Source organism: Centroberyx gerrardi, chromosome 18, assembly GCF_048128805.1.
Source record: "Centroberyx gerrardi isolate f3 chromosome 18, fCenGer3.hap1.cur.20231027, whole genome shotgun sequence".
In the NCBI taxonomy this organism is placed as follows: Eukaryota; Metazoa; Chordata; class Actinopteri; order Beryciformes; family Berycidae; genus Centroberyx; species Centroberyx gerrardi.
Genome location: NC_136014.1, coordinates 7,437,488 through 7,461,972, shown reverse-complemented (window position 1 = coordinate 7,461,972; position 24,485 = coordinate 7,437,488). Strand labels below are relative to the sequence as shown.

The window sequence follows — 24,485 nt, the reverse complement described above, 5'->3', positions numbered from 1 at the left end:
CTGTGTGGGTTAGTGTTGCCGTTGACCAAGATGTCCAATCAGGTGAGAGTATCTTGTTGAGAGAGACATGGAAGTTAACATGAAGCAGAATATTCAGTATATCCATGTGATTGAAAACACAAAGATACTCACCAAAGTCCATTCCTCCCAAGTGGCTGAGTAGCTCAGAGTGTTCAGCCATGTAACAAAGTTTGAATCTGACAAGCTACATGACTTTTGTTGCATGTTAACCTCTCTCTCTCTCCCTAGTGGCTGTTAGGAGGCATGACAATGTCTACAGACACACTGTAGGCTGCTTTGCACCGCTGGCACTCCACTGTGTGTCCTTGTTGAAAATCTTGCCTAGTGCAGCTTTAAAAGTTGGCAAAACAGTAAAGATAATATAAGACAAAATGAGAGCATGTCTGTTAATACCGATTACTTTATAGGGACCAAGTTTATTTCATTTATATCATGCTGTTAACAGTGCATTAAAGGCCCACTATTGTCAAATAAATCAAATATACACTGAACAAAAATATAAATGCAACATGTGAAGCTTTGGTCCCGTGTTTCATGAGCTAAAATAAAACATCCCATAATTTTTTTTCATGAAAAGCTTATTTCTCTCAAATGTTCATCCCTAAGTAAAATCCTTGAAATTGTTGCATGTTGCATTTATATTTTTGTTCAGCATTTGTATCCCTAGAGAAAGTAGTCATGCAATATCAGGTTTGCTATGAAAGTGCCAGAATGCTGCCAAAATAAACACCAACATGAAGTGTAATAAGGTTTCATGTAAAGTTGGAATTGCTTTTTTGTGCTTTGGCTCAGATTCTACAAGAAGCAGAAACCCTGTTGGAAATATTAAACATTTCCAAGGATCCAAGAGGAAATTGAAATTATATTAGACATATCTCTCTGTTCCATAATATTTCAGACATGCCCTTGCCCAGCTTCCTCTTACAAATCAGTTTGAATCATTCCATTTTCAGCAATTGCAGACCAATTTATTAGCTTCCATTTCTTTCTAAACTTTTAGAGAAAGTTGATTATGAAGCATTGACTGTTTAGTACAAATGATCTATGTATCTATTATTTTTATTTCTACCATTTTGATTTGCGAGCCACAGACACAACAAACACTTAACAGTTTTAATTAAAGAAGTTGTCTTTATTACAGCAAAGAAGCCAAACATTACAGACAAGAATAATTATGAACCATGAATATCAACTTTAAATTCAGACTGGCCTCCAATCCAGACACCAGCTTCATTCGCTATTCTTCAGGGGCATTTGTTCAGATTCAATAAGGAGGAATGGTTGACATCTCAATAGTATTTTCTCCTCACTTTTTCTCTTAAGTCTATAGTTAACAATGAGGATGCATTCAATAATCTCTGGTAACAGCCTCTACTTGGACTGCTTCACTAGTCTATTGCCTGGCTGTTTAACCCTATGAAGCAATGTAGATGGGCAATATTGCCAACAATGATCAGTATCAGTAAGTAACAGTATTTTGTCTTTGTGATTTTTTAAATAGCCAACTATGCTATCTGCATCAACTTAGTCCGTTTTGCAAATCCCCATTGTCGCTGAAAGCAATGTTGTCCAACTACATTAACTCAGTACTATGGCCTCATATTATTCATCAGACTTTTCTCTCTATTCTTTGGGTCGGACCAGAAATCTGAAGAGAAAAACTGAAAACTGTGGCAGCTATCGGAGGTTCCACCTACAGAATAAGAACCGTCTGAGGTTCTGTCTGCAGTGAATCCTTCGGATGTTCATTAGGCAACATCAGCTTGAGGTTCAGTCCTCTAGGAGGCCAATCTGTTTTATCTACAACAGAAGTGACGTTCTGACGTTGCATCTATCAGTGAAATCTCTGCTGTTCCTCCAACAATAGAGCCTTATAGTGTACTGGTGAGTCTATTTACAGCAACACCTTTAACAGTAGAACTGCTAGTGTTCCGACTAAAGTAGAACCTCTGGAATTTTATTTACAATAAAACTTTTTAGAACCAGCCTGTGCACAAAAGAAACACTTCTGGTGTTCAATAATCCTGTTAAGCCTCACTAGGAATTCATGAAGAGTTTTGATTAACGAAACACATTGAATCATGGTCCAAAACATATTCAAAACATTGATCGTCCATGAGAACGCATTCAACAAAGCCCTGTTTGCAGTCTGCGATGCGGTTAAAATGCTGTCAAATGCTTGTATCAACAAGGAAATTCAAACGATTAGGCACAATACATGTTTTTGTTTCATACTCCTGCACATTTCGCTCACTAAGCCTGTTTGCATCACAAGTCGGTGTGTGTATTCAGGGATATTGGTGAGCGGGACATGAGGGTGCAGATAAACAGCTTATCCCAACTAAAACCTTAAGAGGGATATGAGCCAATATCCAAAATACTCTGTGCATGTCAGCGCACTGAGGTCGCCTTTCTGAGGCTAACTGACGTTCTACTGTCCACAAGCAGAGCAATGGGCTTTTACACAAAGAAACCACAGTAACATCACAGAGATTCATAAGTGAAAACAAGATACTACTATTGAATTCCACCTAAATATTCAAAAACTACATCTAATGCTTTTAATATACAGCTTCAATCAGGGGTTCTTAAACTTGTTCTGCCTGGACCCAAACTGAGTAGATGTAGTCTCTTATCCTGGGACCCAGGCTCATTAAAACATACTAATACTCTTGTCCTGTAGGGACCCACCGGAAACAGGCTCGCGACCCATTTTGCGTCCCGACGCATAGTTTAAGAAACGCTGGTGGTAGAGTAAACATGGAATGAAGAATGATTGTTCTTATAAGCAATGCAAGTAAACAAACAATAAATACAAACAATGTGCTTTATCCATATAGACATATTTACACAAAGTCTTTGGCTTATGAATAAACATCAGCTACAACATAATAAAAATAAACAAAACGAAACAAAAAAACATGTCGGCCATCAGTGCACAAAACAAATGAGGCCTGGGGTCAATTCACTTCCAATTCCATTCAAACCATAAATGGAAACTGCAATTTGCTAGCTCATGAAAGAGCTTTCATTCTCAGTCATTTCTGAGGACGGATAAGCCAACCTCCTCATACACAAAGTCTGTCAATATTTGAATTTTGAAGAAAATCCTATTCCTGAATTGGCTGAATTCAAAGTGCATTGGGCCCAGCCCTGGAACAAACATGATTAAGCTAATGCCATATGATACATGGTTGCACTTGATACAAAAGCTAACGTGTTGAATTGGGGTTTTACAATTTGGGGTACCATTTTCCAGTAGATCGGTAAGTGATGCTTCAAAAGCATAGAGAGCAGAGAAAATTAATTCTGCTGATAGAAAGCAGCTATCAGGGGCTGCAGAACATAGCACTGATGGTTGATATCACATTTTATTTTACTGTATACATTTTAGTGAAAATCCTACACATAACATTTTTACATTTTCCACTTCATGATAGTTTTAAAAAAAAAACTTTCTTGCCTCTAAAAGCCTGATACTCCATACATAAACGTGCTGTTTTTTGTTCCATTGTTTATAAGACACTATATAATCTTATATGCAAACTTATATTGACATATGTTATTTTCTATTCTATTACCGTATTTCCTCTAATAGTGGCTGGTAGTCAATTAAAAGCCGGGTCTCCGATAATGGCCGGGGCCGTGGTCGACACGAACAAATAAAGGCCGGCCCCAAATACAGGCCATGGGAAAAAACAAAGGAAAAAACAACGGTGGATACCGGTAAACTCCTGCTGCCTGTTATATAATGTAACTGTAGTTTGTAGTAACGTACAAGTGCCACAAGATGGCACTATGTCACAAGATGGCTCGGCCGGCGGAAGTCTCTGGAGCATGCCGTCGTCGATTACCGTAATTATCGGCAATGCATTGCAGTAACAAAAAAACGGCTACCTAATGTACCCCAACAGAAGCAGATCAGAAAACAAGGAGGCTTCGTACTAAAATATGAGCAAATATACTTATCAAACAGAGGGAATTAGAAATAAAGGCCTGTCTCTAATATAAGCCTGCTTCCAATAAAGGCCTGGTACCCTCTGCAATTGAGGTAAATAAAGGCCCGGGCCAATATTAGAGGAAATACGGTATGTCATCTGACAGTCTCCCAAGAATCAGTTTAGTTTTCTCCCCCTCCCACTGTAACCAATGTAGAATAACTTCTGAAAATGGCTATAAAGTACTCAAATACATAATGGTAATATGTTCTGACTGATGACTGAAATGACCAGAAATGTAAGGTGAAGACGCAAAGACGATCCTGCTGGTGTATGGCGTAGAAAACAAAACCATTAGAGTTTGGCCAGGCTGCACCATGAGCCCCTTGCTCCTGCCCCCTGCTGTAAAACTAACCAGTACTGGCTGTGAATATGAACAGTGTCCTCCATCACCATGATGAGATGCACAACATTGTAATGATCAGGTAGGTAAAGTTACTCAGAAACTAGCGTGGGCAGGAATGTGGGGCTAACATGTCTGCCGCTGAAAAGTGAATATGCGAGATCCACGCTCTTAATCAATAGCTGTGGTTGTGGCTTGCAAGAGGAAGGGAGACGTGTACAGTGCATGTTGAGGACTGCGGCTGTAACAGCATGAGGCGTTGAGTCCATGGGAGGGCTGCGAGAGGCTAAACATTTGAATGGGGCCCAAAACACACAGGGGCCCGCTGGCACTCAAAAAACATCTGTACAATAAGTGTAAGGGAGATGACATCTCCTACTCCGCTCCACTCCTCTCCATCATGCTTCTTATTAGAAGTCTGAGAGGCGAAACGTTTCCCTTTGCTGGACACTAACACACTGTACAATGAGCTGATTTCACTTGTGCCACTTGTCATCCCCAACTGAACTGATCACAATGCTATATTACTTGTAGGGACGCAAAATGGATGCTACAGAACGGCCACCGCAGAGGGGAGTTGGGACGTCAAGCGAAAGCAAAGGATTAAACACACTGGAGGTGAAGAGACGCTCTGCCGTTCTCCTCCGCCTCTTCCTCTCTCCTCTGTTTAGGAGGACTCGATGAACTCCAGCGCTAGGTCGTAGCAGAACCGATACTGCTCCTGTAGAGACACACACACAGACACACATGCACATACATATTACTTTAGATATACAATGACACAGTGAAGTTAAGTCTAAGATTATATTGAATAAAGTAGGCATGTTTAGTATCTCATCTCCCGCTACCCATCTTTCCCTCGCTGTAACTCACCGGAGTATCCACCATGTTGGGTTTGCTGTTCCTCAAGCTCTTGACAGCGTGGAAGACATCGACCACACTCTGTCTCTTGGCCATCTCACACACAATGCTGCTGGCACAGAATACTCCGCTACGCCCACCGCCATTCCTATGAACACACACACACACACACACACACACACACAGAATAACAGGGAGTTATGTGACATGAGTGTGAGAGATTATGCATTTGATACTTTATTTGTGGTTTTGCCACCTCACACACAATGCTGCTGGCATGGAAGTTGGCGCACTGGCAACAAACCGGCCTGTCAGTAAACTGAGAGTGTTATCAGGCAGACAGACTTGCTGGTTCATAGTGTCGCTCTCTCTGACAGACTTTGGCCACTCTGGCCAAAGACTTGGTGCTACAAAGTGTTTCTTTGTCATGTAGGACCTTCATGCAGACTGAAGTGACATTTGCTCTGCCTCCACCCTGACAAAACCTCAAACCCTGATCTGAAAGGAGTATCTGACCCAGACATACAGTAGATCTACCTGAGAAACTACAAGACTGAGAACTTCATCACAAATACGAACAGCGTGGGCAGGTCAAGAGACTGGGTAGGAGTACTGTCTTCATATATGAACCTCTTAAACACTTAAACTCTGGTTGTGCCATCTCTTTCCAAAGAAATATACACATTGTTTGTTGGCTCTGTTTATCTTCCCTTTACCAAATTCACTCATATTTTCCAGAATGCTCTCTTTTTTCTTACTGAGCCTCAGATTGCATTTACAAGCACATCACTGTTATACAGAGAAAGGGGGGGGGAGAAAAAATAAGCGTATGAGATACTGTATGTTTGCAACATGTGTGTGTGTGTGTGTGTGTACTCACAGGCAGTGCACTATGGTTCTCCCCTCTCCCTCCTCCCCCTCGCGTTGCCACTGGTCAACCTGAAGGATCAGTTTGAGGAAGGAACGCTTGGAGGCAGGGACTTCTCTATGCCCCGCCCACCCCAGATACTGGAACTGACGAACCATCAAGTAGCCTTCCTGGGGCTGGAAAATCAAATACACACACACACACACAATTTTAAAACTATTTAAACAATGGCACTGTCTTGATCACAGATATGATTGTGTAGAGGAATTCCAGTATGTTTGTATAACCACATACTTCAGTAACACAGACTTGTCTTGAACACTTGAACATTAGCTAGTTCGCTGTACATAAACCACAGCATGACAACATCATGTAATTAAAGAGTACTAACCCTGGTGAGGTTGCAGACTCTGAAGAGCCTACTGATGACGTCACAGTCCATAGAGCAGGACATACACTCCACCTGGACCGGACCATAACGCAGCATGCCCTCCTCTGGCCAGTACTGGGGACAACCCTGGACAGATTAACACAGAGTTAGTATGTATAGAAAGGACACGACTGCAGTGAAACACAGAGAAAGTGAGTCAGAAATAAATGGATAGACAGTTGGTCGACACATCTTTTCCAGATGCCAGAAGACTTTTATTAAGTATAATATTCGAATATGGTGAGTATGTGTCAGTTCATGTTAGAGTTAGACCAATATATTAGGCTGATATTGGCCTTTCATTAAAACTTTAATATTGGCCAGTCAGTGTCATCATGGAGTTTCCTTCCAGACCGCAGCTACTGAATATGGTTGGGCAGGAAAATGGTCAAATTTAAAATTACTGAATATTGGCACACCAATATTGGTCAAACCCTAGTCCCACTTACATTACAGACAAACTCCTGACATGTATCTGCCTGGCTGTCTATGTAACTGTGTATTTATTTGTGTATATCTATGTGTGTACTGTATGTAGGTGTATGTAACAAATGATTATACTATATGAGTGAAGTACCTGAGCCAGGTCAATCTCATTCAGCATCACCAGACTGGTGCATCCGTAGTCGTAAACCAGACGCCAGAAGTCTTTGACAGTGTTAGGCAAGGGATGCTGGGTAACGATGAATGCCGCAGGCTGTCTGTAGCTCTGTAGGTAACAGAAAACAAAAATGATGTCACCTCCTCCACACACACAGTGGTGTCATTTCCTCCAGATACACACAAACTTTAAATGCCTTATTTGAATCCAGCAGTAAGATCAGTAGGATTCAAATGGAATTCAAACAGAATGGGACACTTTGCAGGATGTGGGACATGATACAGCAAGCATATGAGTGATGTGTGGTCACATGATCATGCAGTGGGCCTATCAAATGTGAGGGTGAGGGACATGCATGGGACCTACTACCTGGGTTCCACATATGTATGGCACTTACACATACAAATACATTGAACAATCTACATATACATACATCAGGGTTGGGGTCAATTAACTTTCTGTTCAGCTAATTCAGGGAGTTGACTTTCTTCAAAGTTCACATACTGAATAAACATCTGCCATGACAAATTTGTCAGTAACAACCTATTAAAAATAACTGAGAAAAAAATCCCTTAAAATTAGCAAGAGACTTGCAGTTTCTGTTTACATTTTGAACTGACTGAACTGAAAATGAACCGAACCCAACTCATCCTGAGTGAAAATGTCTGTTCAAATGTGTGACATGGGTGTGAATGATTTTGGTGATGGAGGCACTGAAGTCATGAGACAAATCTAACATGAGAGAGTCAGGGTCAGAGTCAGGGTTAGGGTTGGGGATTAGGGTGTAAATGGCTGTACTAAGCATGAACCTGGTGGCAGAAAGACACTGAAGCCATGAAACAAATCCAGTATCGGAGATTTGAATTAAAATCCCATTACCTGGAACTCTTCTGACAGCTTGGTTAGAGAGAGGCCAAAAGTAAGTATATCTTTTTTGAAATTGGACTGAATTCCATAAGTTTTAGCATGATTATTATAGTTTTACCCTCTGACAGCTTAGTTGGAAAGGGGCAACAGTAAGCAATTACATTTGACTTTAATTGCCAGGTTTTATGACACAGGTTTGCATTTTACTTCTATTTCACTGAAATTGTGACTTACATCCTTATTAAACCAGGCTGTTCTGGGATGAGCTGTTGGTTCAATGGACTAGGGTCGATACTGTGGATTTATTATAACATTTTGTGTTTTAATTCTGATCATGAACTTTGTCACATGTTTACACCCCTCCCCTTCCCATCTTTCTTCCCTCTCCACCGTATACTATCTATTAAAACAGAACTGCTATAAAACACTATCTTGCAATTATGACAAAGTGATGATCAGGTATTGCTATCTTACCTTATATTTCTACCTATTAAATCACTTTGTTGTTCAAGTGATAGCACATGGGCAACATGATGAGGCAATGTCAGTTGTTGCCAGTGTAAAACTGTCCAGGAGGCAATGTCCTGAAACAATGAGGCTGTAAGGGATTGGTTGATGGCCAAACAGCATTTCAGGGATTGGTTAATTTCCAGTGAGCTGTTCAGGGATTGGTTGGTGGCCAGAGAAGCTAGTGGTCTTTTCAGAACCTGGATTTGTCTCTAGCCTTCTGCTGCTAAAACCACAAACACAGCATCACACAAACAGGGAGGGGAGTCTGTGTGTGTGAGTGTTGCCTGTGTAAATATATGTATACATATATTTGCATGTACATGTATATGTGTATCTCTGTGTCTACAATTGTGTGTACCCTGTTAAGAATGTATAATTTTCAACAAATGTGTGATTGCAGTTTGGGACGACAGACATCATACATTACTTTTTATCTTCTTACACAACACATGCTAGAGATGTGTGTTAAAAGCAACACATCCGCTAGTTTTCAAGTCTATTAGCACATGTACTGGTCGCAAAACAACACACAATGTGAGTTGTCCCAAACTACCCTTACTAGATGTGTTGAAGATAACACATCCTTTTTGTATGTGCATGTGAGTGTGTTATAGACTTACATCCATCAGAGCAGCATTTATGTAGTTGCTACTTTCTCCATCTATTGTAATGAGGAAGGGCAGGCATCTATCGGGAGGAAGGCCATCCATAAAGCGGTTCTTTTCCTGGTTTCTAGGCAACAATGCGATGCTGCAGTCTTCTGGCTGAGGCTGGGGAGTCACTGAGTTTAATGTCTGGACAGAGAGAGAGAGAAACATATAACATAAGAAGTTAGCTTGCAGCTAATGGTATGCAATTCTTAGGCTCCTAAAAATCCTCCACCTTCCCTTCAAGGTTACGGTCTGGGACAGTGTTTGAGACTTAGGGTTAGGTCTTACCTGGAACTCATCCTTCAGGTGTGAGGAGTTGGTCTGGGAGTCGATGCGGATCAGCTCATAGAACGCAGCTTTGAACTCACAGACTGGTATGGCTGTTTCTCCACACAGACAGGCCTCTAGTATGGCATCATGGATGAATATGTATTGCTCCTAAAAACAGAATTTTAAGACATACATATTATCATATACACACACACACACACACACACACACACCTAACTCCCACACAGACACACTGCTAAACACAACACACACACCTCCCCACACAGAATTACACAGATATTAGAATACCAATTGAAAGTGAGCATGCACACACTGGGAGAGATGGCTGATGGGAGATGGAGCCATGGATGAGATGGCGGCCGTGTGTGCATGCTTCAAGGCTTGGTTTAATTCACTTCCAATTCAATCAGTACAAATGGAACTTCTTGGAGTTTCTAGAACATTCCATTACAAGCAAATGAGTTGCAGCTTCGCTACATTTTGAATAGAAAGTGAGTTGAAGGCTGCCTTGGTGTGAACGGCTGGATGTGAATGTGTTTTATTCTCCAATGAGAATAAATGAGAATGAGAATGGGTGATGCTGTGTGTTTAAACCTTTCTTTACTCAAGGAATGTTTACTGAGTATCTACTGTTGGCTGCTGGGCAGCTCCATCAGAGCAGTTGGGGCTAAGGTGTTTTGCTCAAGGGCACCTCAGTAGTTTTCGAGGAAGAGGACACGTCAGTTATTCACTTCCTCTGCCAGATTTGTGCGGATGTGAATTCGTGTTTTAGAGCATTTGTAGGTTAACTAATGATCTGATAATTTTATAGTTGATGCATTTTCCTCTACTGTATTTGTGTGACTGTGTGTGCATGCGTAAGAAAATATAAATGTGTATGGAAAGGAAGACACTTTAAATTTTGGTCTAATTATTTGGACTAATTTATTAATTTTAATTTATTTAAAAAAGTTTAATTATTTCTACAACAGACATCTGCAATTATTCCAAATATGCCTTGTTAGCATCCCTCAATTGAAGCATTGGGTAGTTGCAAGGCTGCTGGCCGTTGGTTTCACTGAGGAATGGTACAGTCACGTCTGCTAACAAACTAACAAACAGTGTGAACAAAAACTAGCCAACTAACTAGCCAAAAAATCAAAATGTCGTGGTCTATCTTTATGATTCAGTAATGATTTTATCAACAGATGATGGCAGATGGCAGCTAGCTGCCTCTCTCTGTACTGTGTTGAATGGTTAGCCATCCTCAATCCCTGGAACATTTTGGTGTCTGTCACTACATTTATGGCAGGTGCTGTCTGTCTAACCGATCTATGCTATGGATCTGAACCTGCCCATCATTACTTGGCGATCCTCTGCATAAAAAAAATGGTAGAAAGAGATCACTATATCACTAAGGAGTAAAGTTAACATTAAAGCTTATGTTTAGTGTGTTTCTGTGGTGATGTGATGTTTTAATGAATGGATGGTTCCGTATTGATGACTGGTTTTACGCTTATGCTTAACGAGTGTTTGTGTGGGGTTAGGGTTGGTGAATGTTTGATTTATGCAATGAATGGATGGTAGATGGCAGTTATCTCAGTCTTTACCATGATGATGGTTGGATTTGATGGTGAATGTTTAGTGTGAGTATTCTGTGATGTTAATGTCAATGGATGATGGGTAATGTAGTCACCTCAGTCTGTACCATGTTGATCCTCCTGGAGCGTAGAGCCTTCACACAGTTATAGATATCCACGACCCCTTCTCTCTCCGCCATGTCCAGCATGATGTCAATTACTATGAAACAGCCTGTACGTCCTGCTCCGGCACTGCAGGGAGAGGGAGAGAGAGACTTTAATTTAATTTAATTACTACTAATCATTTGTTCATGTTTCTAATATTACCTCCACTGATACTACTCTACATTGCTTTGGCAAAATAGGTTTCTTTCCAGTCATGCCAATACAGAATGTTTGTGAGTGAAATGAGCTGAATTGAAATGAAAGAGAAAGAAAGACAGAGAGAGAGAGACAGAGGGAGAAACAGGAACTCATTCTACTGAAAATGCTGATGATGTTGATAATGAGTTCAAATTGTGTATGTGCCACTATAGGTCCAGCACTAGACAGACTTGAGGTTTTGACTCTTCTGTATATGTATGTATATTTATGATGTGTGTGTCTGTGTTAATCATTTGTGGTATAGCGTATAGGTTGTATATACCTGCAGTGAACCACAATCGGCCCAGCAGAGGGTGGATTGGAGATTTTTACTCTGCGGATGAAGGAAAGTAGTCCCGTGGCGTGATACGGAACTCCGTGGTCAGGCCAGCCAGTGAAGTGGAACTGCTTGACCTCCCGCAACTCGTTGAAACCACGCTGAGTAAAGACACAAGAGATCCTTTAGTTATATTTCATGAACCTTGTCAAGTTTATATTTCATTACACTGGTCAACTCATTGAATATATGCTGAGAAGCCCATTCATTCAGGTATTTACAACTGCTTCTGCAACACAGATACAAGGAAAAACAAAAAGGCTCGCTCACCCTCTCCAAAGTAAACGTCCGAACCACGTATTCAGCCAGAGGTTCCACCTCCACAAAGGTCACCTTGAAATCTCCATACACCTCTGCATCATCTGGCCAGTACTTATAGCACTTTACCTGTTAAAAATAAAATGTAACAAATATAATTAAATCAAATGTTATGACTGTAATATAATAAAAATCTCCAAACACCTGCATCAAGTGGCCAATATTTGTAGCACTTTACCTAACAGAAAAATAATATAATATGATGCATAATATATGCTTTGTACTGGCCAGCTGTTCCACTTTTTCTCCATAAACACCAATTTAGCTGAAATCTTTTTGATATTTTTTAAAATTTAAATCACCAACATAAACAACACACTGAAGAATATATTAGCGTACTGACTTGCTAACTAAAGAATATTATTTAAATATGTATTTTCACTGACATTCACAAATTTGCCATCTGGCTATCCAACTGCTTGCTTCAGCAAGCACCAACTTATAATGATCAATTTAAATTAACAAAGTTAAGTGTTGGGAATAGAGTCTTGTATAGCAGAACAGCACACAGCACAGTACAGAATAGAGGAAAAGAACAACATACCCTTCCAACCTCCACCAGATTGGTTACCATGACGATGCAGGCTGACTGTTCCTGCCACACCATCCTCCAGAAGTCATAGACTGTCTCATGAACTGGACCTACACACACACACACACACACATTCAATTGTATGGTCACAAGTGTGAGAGAATTGTATGTGTGTGTCTTGTACCTTGTATAAGAGTGTGTGTAGAAATATCTCCTGTGTGACAGTGACAGTATTTATACAGAGTTTGTATTTTATCATGTGTATGAGATTGTGTCCAGTATCTTACCCTGAGTAGCGATGTAGTGACTTGGTCTCTGGTAGCCCTGAAAGACAATACAGCACCATGAAACAGCAACCCCAACAACTCAATATGCAATGAAAATGTATGTGTCGCTTTGTGAAATGTTACAATTAGAGGTAAAATATAGAGACCCTTGTCCACAGTCAATTGTTAAAAAACAAATCTGTTAGCTTGCTCTCAACTCTCAACTCAGAAAATGAGATTATGATAGAGCACCAGACATGACAGAGCCCATCTGTATTTAGAAATATCTAGGTCACATATTGAATCTCATTGCTTACTGGATGACATAGGACTATTGTTGCCTGTCACCTTGACAACTTATACCTGTTGCTTTGACAACTGTCCAATGTGCAGGGTGCTATGACAGCCGTCAGGCATGTACAGGATGTCTTGATGGCAGCATGACGAAAATAGGGAGCACGGTTATATGCGTACGTACAGCGGGCAGTGAGATGGATGAAAGGATGGAGGGAGGGAGAGATGGAGTGACTCATTCATGCAGCAGAGCATAAATGGACAGACAGGTGGATGTATGGACGGATGCATGTAAGGACGGATGTATGGGTAGATCTATAGATGAACAGACGTATGGTTCAGGGAGATGAGTGAAAGAATCCACAGTGATACTTACATCCCTGTACAGCCAAATCTACAGCCCAAGCCACAGGCAGAAAGAACGAGTGGAAGAAAGAAAGAAAGAAAGAAAGAAAGAAAGAAAGAAAGAAAGAAAGAAAGCACAACAATGTCAGTGAGTGTCAATCAGAAAAAGAAAAGTTGCACTGACATAATGGGAGTTTGAATAGGACATGCAGAAAAAAAACATGGTCTGGAACTTAGAGTTAGAATGAATAGAAAGGACACTTCCAATGGAAATTAGCTTGAGACACCAGGACGTGTCCTCTCTATCCATCCTAGTTCTAGGTTAATGTGAGTGGTAGCATGCATATAACAGCTCTAATGGCAGTTAATGGTAATACAGCAGGGCGTGCTAAAAGCAGCATTAACATTTAAAACAGCACAGTGTGAGAAAATGACATGCAGCGAATTGTTGTAAAGGTGAGAGGAGAGTGGAGAAGTGGAAATGGCAAAAGATGGATGGATGGATAGATGATAGATGGGTAGATGGAGTTAGGAATTGATAGGTGAATGGACGAAGAGGTGAATGGATAGACGACAGCTAAAACTATGGATGGATGATGGATGGTATATAGATGAAATGGAGGAATGGATGGATCTGTTGAAAGATGGATGGCTTGAAGAGGTGTGAGAAAGGTAAAATCCCTGACTTACAAGAGAATGAAAATATAAAGAATAACAATGTCTCTCTTTTGTACAGTTGTTAGTGTTGTGTGGTTATCCATTGTACTTCTTTATTACTAGGCAACTTGCAATGATGGTGATTGCAAATGTTGACTTATTCTATACTTATTCTATACATATTCTATATTCTATACTTATTAGCTGTATGCATGATGTCTTGGATAAATGGGTAAATTTATAATAGGCGAGTGGATGATTTGACAAATTCAGGATGGATGGATGAACATATGGATAGAGAGTGGGGAGGAAGATGGAAGGCTTGACACATGAGAAAGATGTGTGCATGATGTGTTTTAGGGATGGCTGGATGCATAAAATGATAAGATGAATGACTGGTAGACGCGATAAAGGTATAGAGGCCTGACATACGAGCGAGGGGGTGTGGTTTCGTTGGTTTCGTTGGGAGCCAATAGTAGCGTTCGATGCGTTTCCACTTACATCGATGTAGTTGGCGTTGATGTAGTCAGAGGAGGGGTCATCTTCAATGGGCTGGAGAATAACCCTCGAATGGTCATCTAAAGAAAAAGACAGAAATACAATGCGGAGGGGAGACAGCAACAGCAAGAGACAAACCGAGAGAGAGAGAGAGGGGGAGAGACAAGGAGAGACAGAAATAGAGACATGATTAGTTTTAAGGTTGTAAATGGCATTGATGTAGTTAGAGGAGGGATCTATTTCTATTGCTCACCTGAAACAGACATATTGACAAATAAACAGACACACAAAACACTCCTTTCAGGATAAAAAACATATGGTTTAGGGCTCTACGGTTTTGCTTTATGTGTTCAGGTTCAGTTATATTTCTATGGTTCTATGGGGTGAAAAATCTCTACTCTTGATATCTTGTCTGTTAGGGATCTAGGAGTAAATGTTTTTAGAAGCTCAAAGTTTTTTTTCCTAAGGTTCTTTCATGCCATGATACTGTCATCAGTGGTTCTTGGTGTGATGCTTTAGTGTTCTAGTATAGGTTCTAGTGTAGAGTCCTGGGGTTGTAGAGTTCTTACATGCTATGATGTTCCCATAGCGGTTCTTGGTGCGGTTCTGCTCCTTCTTGGCCACGTCCCAGGAGGCCGACTGGCCTTCGAAGAAACTCTGTAACACCAACAACAGACGAAAAAATAATAACGGGAATTACACATCGTCCTGCCTTAAAAATCATGCTGCCGCTTAGAGTTTAAAATTGAATGAATAACTTAAATGATTGCCTCGCCCTACTAGTTTTCCTACTGAACTCCGTGGGGACATGAGTGGGGAGAAACTGCAGTTTAGAAGTCATTGCACAATCAGGGAGACCATGAAAAAAAGGTTGCAATTCTTTGATTGTTTAGTTGATAAGGCACAAAATACCCTCATAGTCACTGTGTCATTTGAACGTAGAGCCAAAACATTAAACCAAGCATCACTGTCCAAATGCTTTGTAATGTAAAATCATAGATAATTATAGAAAAATCATAGATATTAGATTAATGTGCTGCACTAAATCAGCTACTGCAGTATCAGGGCATAGTTGTCCTGTCAGGTTTATACTAATAAAGTATAAACATTTCCCTCACTACTATTACCAACAACAACATTAATACTACTGCTACTAATACATCTGCTGCTGCTACTGTTACCACAATAAGACTACTAACACTACTGTTACTGCCTCTACTGCAAGTAATAATAGTATTAATAATAAAAATCTTACTTCATACTCCTCCTTGAAGCCATAGCTGTCAGACGTTTTCATTAAGTTGATGTGCTGCAGGAGGTCAGCCACTCTGATAGCAGGGTGGAGCTGTCCTGTCTGGTACGGAGACTCAGTTCCTTCACAGTGATACCGAGGAACATCCAGCAGCCTACTGTTCTCCGCTGCAGAGGCACTGTGGTTCTCATCTGTAAGAGGGGTGGAAAATACTGGTCAGTCATTTATTGAGTATTTCATTTATTTGTTTGTTTATTCATGGGCGTATGACTTCATTCTATATCCCCTGAAAGCAGTATTTTTCATTGTCCAGGTTGGGACCCAAAATTGAGTTGCAGGAAGATTAAAATGGGCCCAAAAATTGTTGTGGAGGAACAGCTGATCCGTTCTGATGTATCATGCTGTCGAAGGCTTCCCAAGGCCCTGAAACTTAACGTAGGCTGAGTAAAATAATGTACACTCATTGATTAGTAGCTTAGAAACAACATCAATTTGGCTAGGTACATTTGCCTGCACAAAAGCAAACAAAACAATTTGGGGAACAAGGAAAAATCTTTTCAAAATGTGGGTCTCCAGAGAGACGGCATGAAAGCCAGCGCCTTAAGAAAATGCGTCATTCTCCACAAACCAAACAAACAAACCATCGGATAGATAGTTTGTCTGTCTGTTCCCTCTGTCTATACTCACCAGTGATTGGAACTACAGGTCAAAGCAGCAGAAAGAGAGAAGAGCAGATGTTTAGTCAGACTGCAGGATGGGTGGATTTGCTAGTTAGATTCTACACATGGACTTAAAAGTTAATTGGACTACTTTGGTCAGTCTACAAGGAGCTCAAAGGATTTACACATGATGGATGATCCAAAGATACAGTAGATGACATCACAGAAAGTGACTGGAGCATGACTGACAGCCAACAAAAACAACAACATCAATAAGAACAACAACCACGGCTACTTGAGGATAATAGTTGTGTCAAACAGACACAACATCAAACAGAAATCTACCAAATTAACAACAAATAACTACTTTGCCAGAAACCATGGCAACATAAAACATACACACAAGCAGATGGACAGTGGTTCAAATAAGCTGCAGTGCTGCACTATGCTGGGGATCTACTGCAATGCCCTCTAGTGGTATCATCTGCCACAGCAGCCTTTGTACAACCAGTGTATTAGTAGCTGCCTGGATTAAAGGTTCATTTCAATCTATTAGTTAAAAAAAATGGAATAAAGACCTGAATCAGTGGTATGGCATTACTTTTTGGAGAAGTTGAATGACTCTTTATTAAAACTTCAACCCAAGCCTTTTGCAATTTGAATACGGATCATAATCATCAAAGTACAGGGTTTGGTTACACAGTACCTACATAAATCTTGGCACTTGTGGGTGTTTCTCTTTACTGTGTATCTTTGAAATCTGTATTGATTAAATATTCTAACACAAGAAAAAACAGATAATGAGGTAATGATTCCAGTAGCAACTATCATCTAATAATTGTTGCATTTTGGAAACTAGTACATTGCAAACCAAAACTGTTTCCAATGTTTCCTGATGATCTGAAATGTGAAAGACATTTGAGATAATGAAGGGGTCAAATTGTTGCAGAACGTCCAGGTGAACCTGTATGTGCTGTGTGTGGTAATGTGAGTTGGCAGGAGTAATGCACAGACTGACAGGCTGAATAATGGACTAGCTTGGGGTTGCAGCACAACCGACTGATTTCATCTTCACCACTGTTTATTAACTGACACTGTTTATTTCATCCAGCTGATGCTTCTCTCTGCTCCGAGGACATGTTAGCTCATTACAGATTGTTAAAGGTTTGTTAAGCCCTCATCAGGCCAATTAACAGTAAACCTGACCCGACACTGCCTCTTCATTCACTACTTCCTGTTACTTCCTCCTAGTCTGTGATGTGATTGGCTGAGACAGATAGTAACTGCAGCCTTCACTCCAAATTAGAGGCAGTGGAACAGGAAGTTAATTAACACAGTTTTGGTGGGGTTGTGTGTGTGTATGTGTGTGTGTGTGTGTATAGTGGGGGGTTACACTGGCCTTAAGGGCATGTTAGAATTGTACATCATGCTACAGTGTCACACTAAGGCTAAACTAAAGATAAACACGACATCCAACTTGGCAACACTACAGCTTTCATAATTCAGTCATTCAGATCGGGGCATCAACAGCCAAACATGTCTAGGGAATGAGGATAATTTCTATGAAAACACAGATGGTAGGTACTCAAACAGGGTTCTAGATCCAACGCAGGGAAAAGGCTCTAGAGCCAAACACACAGAAGCAGGGCTTTAGACACTAAACAATTGTTCATTGTTGCTGGATGTCACAGTTTTCATCTACAGCCATTTTGCAGTGACAATATGACAAACTGTCTTCCTCCTTTTAAGCATTTTCGGGACATAACATGGCATGACTGAAAACAACCCATAACTACAGAGATAATGAGGTCTCTAAGGGAGAATAATGGGAGAATGTAACTGTAATTATGGGGAATCTCAATAAACCTCAGTAGGAAACACAGAAACCACGTCTGGGATTGGAAATGATTCAGCCTAAGGAAAACACAGTGTGACAGATGAACTGCTTGGTTATTGGAGTTTTCAGAAGCAGCCATGTTACACATGGAGAGGTGGGTCTAGGCGGCAGAGCTGAGTACACACTTATCCCATGCTCATATATTCCAATCCAGGACACATACTTTTTGATCACCTGTGAACCAATTCTAAATATCTATTTTTTGTATTTCTGTCAACATGTCACTGTAGCTGATCTATAGATTGTTGTGTACCTCACCATGGTTAATGTTATGGAGGACTTTATTACAAATATACTGCCAACACTTCTAAGTTTTAGATAAGGGACAACATCATGGTACCAATACTCCAACCTAGCCAAACTCTCTATGGCTCTGGTAAGCCCACCCACACAAACATACATGGTAGGGGTACAAGCACACGACACTGCAGAATATAACAGTGGTGTGGCCTTAATCGCCACAGTCGTGGACATTTGGACACAAACCAGGGGCTACAGTATGTACTGACAGACACACACACACTGGGCAGGGCTACAAGCACAAAGGCTGTAGACAGGAATGGTGATGACGGGTGATTGCTACAGTATGGTGGTGGTGACGGGTGACATTTTTAGCCATGCCAGAGATCTCACCTAGCACAGCAGTGGGCACCAGAGGATCGTTGGGCACTGTGGGAGGAAACATGGTGAGGAACAGTCTAAATTGCAGTGTTACTTAAGCTATGGGTCAAGACCCAAAAATGGGTGGCAGGAAAATTGAAAAGCTCCCCAAAACAGGAAGAGGAGCAGAAAAGGGCCTCTGACACACAACACTTTCTTCAATCAGGAGGTTAACATGAGGGAAAAGGACAAACCCTCATGCTAACACCAGTGAGCTAGCTACTTCTGCTAGAGCTTTAATTCCAAAGGCCAGGTGACAGAGTCGACTGGCCCGACATCTAGGGATCACCTACAGAATCTTGAAACTAAAATCTCTTCAGCGGAGAAAATAGATAATAAAAAACCCTAATCCTAGAGGTTTTAGTAATTTGATGTGTTAGAATAGAATAGAATAGAATAGAATAGAATAGAATAGAATAGAATATTATATTCCAGGTTCACACATTCATCGATGTACTCAGTCATTCCAGTCCTGTCGTTGAGGTGCTGAAGAGGGTCAATACGACTACTTCTGCTAATAATAATGATACTAATAAGAAGAAACTAGTTTATAAACTTACATCTGTTGTTGTAGTTGTGAGAGTCCATAAAGGTCACAGCCATGGGGTCGTCTCCATGGAGAGTGCTCTGGTCGGCATAGCTACGATCCATGGCGTTCACCATGTGTGTCATTTCCTGCCGTGTCGTTCCGATGGCGTCTTTGCGCTTCTTTGCCAGTTTCCTGTCGGGAGCAGAGAGAGATGAAGTAAGACAACACACACATGCGTACACACACATCAGCTAGCCTGCAGACCGCCGGCTCACTTAGCCTTGGCCTTAGCTAGTATAGCTCAAATATGAGGTAGGTGCTATCACATCTCTGGTTGGTTACAATAGCATGGCTGGAGTCTGCAGGCTGCTGATCCTAGACAGAGTCAGAACCAACAAGGAAGAGAAAAAAAAGGAGAAAAGAAGAAAAGCGGGAAAGACAGAGGAAGAAGGGAGGAGAGAATAGGTGAGGAAGGAGAGATGAGGGAGTTTGTAAATGACAGAACGTAACTATCAGTCAGTGGGCTCAGCTATAGGAGCATAGGGAAAATAGCAACTAATGCAGAACAGGGAAAATGACCTGTGACCTACAATTAGCATAAGGAAAACCTGTTATTAAGCATGGTACCACAGAGCTGCTGTCAGATGAAAGCCTCAAAAAAGCCTTGTTTTCAGATTGAGACTGTTATTTTTTGTGATTGGGTTTCACAAGTCCTATGCATCATGAAACTTAGTAAAATGTAGACTCATACTCACTTTTTTTCAATTCAAGAAAACAAAAACACCAAAATCAGAAATATTTGGTTTTCATCTGACAGCAAAGGTAGGAAAAATCCCATATAAACAATAATAGGGGAATGACTTATGACCTATAGTAACCAGGGAAAACCATTTACCAACCATAGTATCACAGGGGAGTTACCATCATATAAGAGGAGGGCTTAAGGTCATGTCATGAATAGTGCAGTCCAGTATTGTGGGAGTATGGGACACTGGTTTTTGGAAGAGGAAAGGGATCTTCAAGGGATACCTGATTTTGAATTTTATTCTGTTATTTCTCTTCAGAGGCAGTTGTCAAACAGTGGAGGAGAGTTTCGCGAGAGCAAATACACAAACTGTTCTCCATAATGGGACCAGTGACTGGTGAAGAAAAATAACAGGCTAAAAATCTAAATGTCAAGGTATCCTTTTAAGTAGTAGCGTATGGAAATCTCTCAGCATGTGCAATCCGTAAATTCCAAGGAAAATAATTATAGAGGACTTTAAACCTTGAGCATGACGGAGCATGCAGGAACTGTAGTTATACCCAGAGCCATAGATGTACACCAGTTAGGCCAACATCTCTCAGAGCAAGCAACCAATCTCCATGTTTAAACAGAGCTTGCTCAAAATGAGTTGCTCACACGCATAGCATTTTGTGTCCCAAAATGGATTCAAACAAATACTCACTAGGAGGGACACAAAATGCCCGCAGATGGGAGTAATGACATCTGGTGAATGCAGAGTAATTTTTTGACATTTGCCAAACTGATAAAATGTACGGCTCTGACTTTGTCCCAGCAGACAGACACACAGAAAGCATGCTTTACTTCTTGTTTGTTTTACCTCTTGACCCCAAAATACACCAACTCCACCTCGAAGACCACACACACACACACACACACAGACACACACTCACATACTCAGTAGGAACACAGCTTTATCCACTGACCCGGCCAACATACTGCAGTGTATGTTTGTGTGTGTCGTGTGTGTGTGTGTGTGTGTGGCAGAGAGAGAAAACATGTGAGAAGTAGGTATATATTACATACCTACTTATATGAGAGAGGGATAGAGAGAGAGAGAGAGAGAGAGAGAGAGAGAGAGAGAGAGAGAGAGAGACAGAGAGACACACAGAGAGACACACAGAGAGAAAGAGAGAGAGATAGAGGCAACTGTCTACACCACCACAGAAGAAGAACCATCATAAGAATGAACTAAACCAAATGTGCCCCAAACAGGAAGCAAACTGCTTCCGATCCACCAATAGGAAAGAGACATTGAGCATGTGTAGCAGAGTTACCATGGTACCTGTGAGTTGATGGGCGGATGGATGATCACATGACTACATGCACACAAAGAGCTACAGGTCACAAGTGCAGCATTCTTTTTTCAAATAACACGCTTGGGCCTGTGCCGTCCCACTTTGGCCTGCTTGGTTCTGCTTTGGCCCATTACGGCCAACTTTGCCCTATATAAGCCTGCTTCAGAGCAACTTTGGAGCATGTAGAGGACACCGGGGCCGAGGTTAATTCACTTTCAGTTCAATCACTTCAGCATGTAAATAGAATCTGACATTCAATTTGCTAACAATTCAGCACTCACTGTTGGTTATTTCTTATTATGTCGGATAATATGACACCCTTCTCCTGCAAAACATTTTCAATATTTTCAAGACTGGAGGAAGAAATAATAAAAAGAAATTAGAGCTTTCCATATTTGAATGTTTGAAGGAAAGAATCCACTGAATCCTGATTTGATTGAAATGAAAGTGAATTGACCCCCACCCTGGCTAGGCGTCAATGAGGATGGCTTTGGCTGGTTGATCAGAGTTGAAAATGTGTTTTGTCTTGAAAAAAGTATACTGCATCTTTAAAAATAACAACAACTAGCCACTAATTCGCCCAATAAGATAACAGCAGCTGGGTGAGCTGATTGTTGATTGGTTGTTTACTTACAGGTAATAAGAGTATGAATAGTAGGTCCTCCTGGGGTTGTGAGCCAATCAGAAAGCAAAGAATGAGACACAAGGGTCATGAATATGCAAATTAGGACAATTCTTGTCCTGTCACGACCAGCAACAACAGAAACAGAAAAAAAACACTCCTTGATTGCTTTGGCTACAACTTGAGGGTCATGCAAGGGGTTGTTATTGTTAGTATGGGCTATTTCTTTGGAAAAATAAAAAGCTCAAGTCTAAAGCTAAATAAATACTATCATAAACAACTATGAAAACTACAATATAAAAGCTAGCAGGATAATTTATAAGATTTATGAAATTATTACTAAAATAACAAGGATCTATCTATATAAACTTATCAACATGCAAGTCTTTCACTTCGCAGTGTTTACTTCTGGAAGTATTTAGGATATTTAAAGTATTCATGCATTTAAAATCCTTTAAAGCTGCCTTCTACTGTAACTGAATGGCCCTGTTTAGAGATTTAGCCACGATTAGCCAATCATCTTTCATCACTCCTATGGATATTAAACATTTTGTCAAAACTGACACACAGCTGTCCAATCTAAAACAGCAGGCAGCTCACTTCCTGTAAAACAAGCATGATGTCATTGCGATGTCATCATGTCCCACCATTTTAAAGATGCAGTATTGTCTAAAGTTGTAAAAGTTCAATGAAAATGAAGATTGATCTCCCCAGAACCCTTCATGCAACAGAAAACTACCTAATGATGTCGACAGAACCTCAATCTCAAAATGTTGACATAACTTAAAATAAATCTTTTGATAAAACCCAAAACATTTTCCCAGAATGCTACACCTAAATGAGTTGTCACAGCAGTCATACCATTTTGTTACAAATCAACCTAAAAATGTCAGATATCAACCTTTATTTTTATAGCTCAACATGATTATGTTGCCATAACTCAAAATAAAAATACAGTTCCAACTCAAACCAGTTTTTTAGAACTCACTATTAGTAGCTCAAAGGCAAACTTCTGTCCCATGCAGAGATATGCAATTAAGTTTTCTCAGCCGGAAACAGCTGTCGTGAGTTGATCGATGGTTGTTACTCCTCAACCTCAGATGTTCTCATAAACCAAACTAAAAATGTTGTAAGTCAAAATACCAAAACAGTCACAACTCAGGTTTGTCACGACTTGATAAAAATGTTCTCCTAACTACCTAAATATGTTGATATAAAATAACTTTCAACCTGTCTATTCTGTTACAACATAGTGTAAACTTGTTGTCACAGATCAACCTAAACATATTGTTATAACAATGTTGGCTTTAGTTTATTAGACCAATGTCATCCGAGTCCAATGGTATGACGTTCGAGTCCAATGGTATGGCATTCCCCTAATTGTTTGGTGATTTTGCACTAAGGTCTAAGAAGTTGCCTCCAGCTCACAGTAAACAAAGTTATGTGTGAGAGCAGGTACTCACACCAGTCCCTCCAGAAAACTGTGTTCTCAACACAATAGTCTAACACTTCCCTGCAAATATTGCAAGGGTTTTCTATTTGGACTGCTTTCTTTCTCATCCTTTAAAAATTAGGACTACAATATGACAGACTGCAAGGACCACATTTCTTTTAATTATTGCAATATTAAAGCTATTAAAACTCTAATCAAATCACTTATTGACAAGAAGATCATGACTCACATATGTCATCAGTCCTTGATTTGTTTCCTAAAAATATAAAAACACCACAAATTGCCTTACATTTTTTTCTTAAAAAACACCACCAATACACGGCTTCTTGTTCTCAAAAAACTGAAATCCTGGATGGACAGGTGTCTTCACTAAGGCCAATGAGTGTGAACTACTGTATGTTCCGAACACCGCCCAGTATCACAGAGGTTAGCACCCAGTGAAATAGTCAGTGCTCTGCTCTGCAGTCGATACTCTACACTCTCAGCCCAGGCCCTGGGGTTATCTTTCACATGAACACTTTCACACTAAAAGCAGCAATACTGGATTGTAGGAATTCATTACGAGAATTAGAATAAAATGTGGAGGTGAGGGGTCACAACGACAACAGTCAAAAGAAGAAAGTTGCCTGGTAACGAGAGTCTATTACTGACAGTGACTTAATGTCTCTAATTGTTTTTAATTGGCTGAGTTTGGCCATGATTGGCTATAATTGAGAGACTGG

At 40.5% G+C, this 24,485-nt stretch overlaps 1 protein-coding gene across 3 annotated transcripts in view; it reads right to left on the bottom strand.

Annotated features, from left to right (window-relative positions):
* Nucleotides 1–2,834: 2,834 nt before the first annotated feature.
* ptprk (protein tyrosine phosphatase receptor type K) overlaps nucleotides 2,835–24,485 on the bottom strand; it is a 107,224-nt gene continuing 85,573 nt past the window's right edge. The window contains exons 21-38 of one of the 3 annotated variants that reach the window (XR_013507432.1): nucleotides 22,323–22,352; nucleotides 19,638–19,798; nucleotides 15,865–16,052; nucleotides 15,179–15,266; nucleotides 14,613–14,689; nucleotides 12,837–12,873; nucleotides 12,562–12,659; nucleotides 11,970–12,086; nucleotides 11,646–11,800; nucleotides 11,116–11,251; nucleotides 9,438–9,587; nucleotides 9,120–9,293; nucleotides 7,099–7,230; nucleotides 6,483–6,608; nucleotides 6,104–6,267; nucleotides 5,236–5,371; nucleotides 4,124–5,083; nucleotides 2,835–3,612 (exon numbers count right to left, since the gene is read on the bottom strand). Coding sequence is in view for 1 of the 3 variants with exons in the window: in XM_071906994.2 (XP_071763095.1) it covers nucleotides 5,030–5,083; nucleotides 5,236–5,371; nucleotides 6,104–6,267; nucleotides 6,483–6,608; nucleotides 7,099–7,230; nucleotides 9,120–9,293; nucleotides 9,438–9,587; nucleotides 11,116–11,251; nucleotides 11,646–11,800; nucleotides 11,970–12,086; nucleotides 12,562–12,659; nucleotides 12,837–12,873; nucleotides 14,613–14,689; nucleotides 15,179–15,266; nucleotides 15,865–16,052; nucleotides 19,638–19,798; nucleotides 22,323–22,352 (2,023 nt within the window). In the remaining 2 variants the exon portion in view is untranslated. Of the gene's footprint in view, nucleotides 5,084–5,235; nucleotides 5,372–6,103; nucleotides 6,268–6,482; nucleotides 6,609–7,098; nucleotides 7,231–9,119; nucleotides 9,294–9,437; nucleotides 9,588–11,115; nucleotides 11,252–11,645; nucleotides 11,801–11,969; nucleotides 12,087–12,561; nucleotides 12,660–12,836; nucleotides 12,874–14,612; nucleotides 14,690–15,178; nucleotides 15,267–15,864; nucleotides 16,053–19,637; nucleotides 19,799–22,322; nucleotides 22,353–24,485 lie in introns of all 3 variants that reach the window. The other 2 variants (XR_013507433.1, XM_071906994.2) reach the window with 2 other exon arrangements.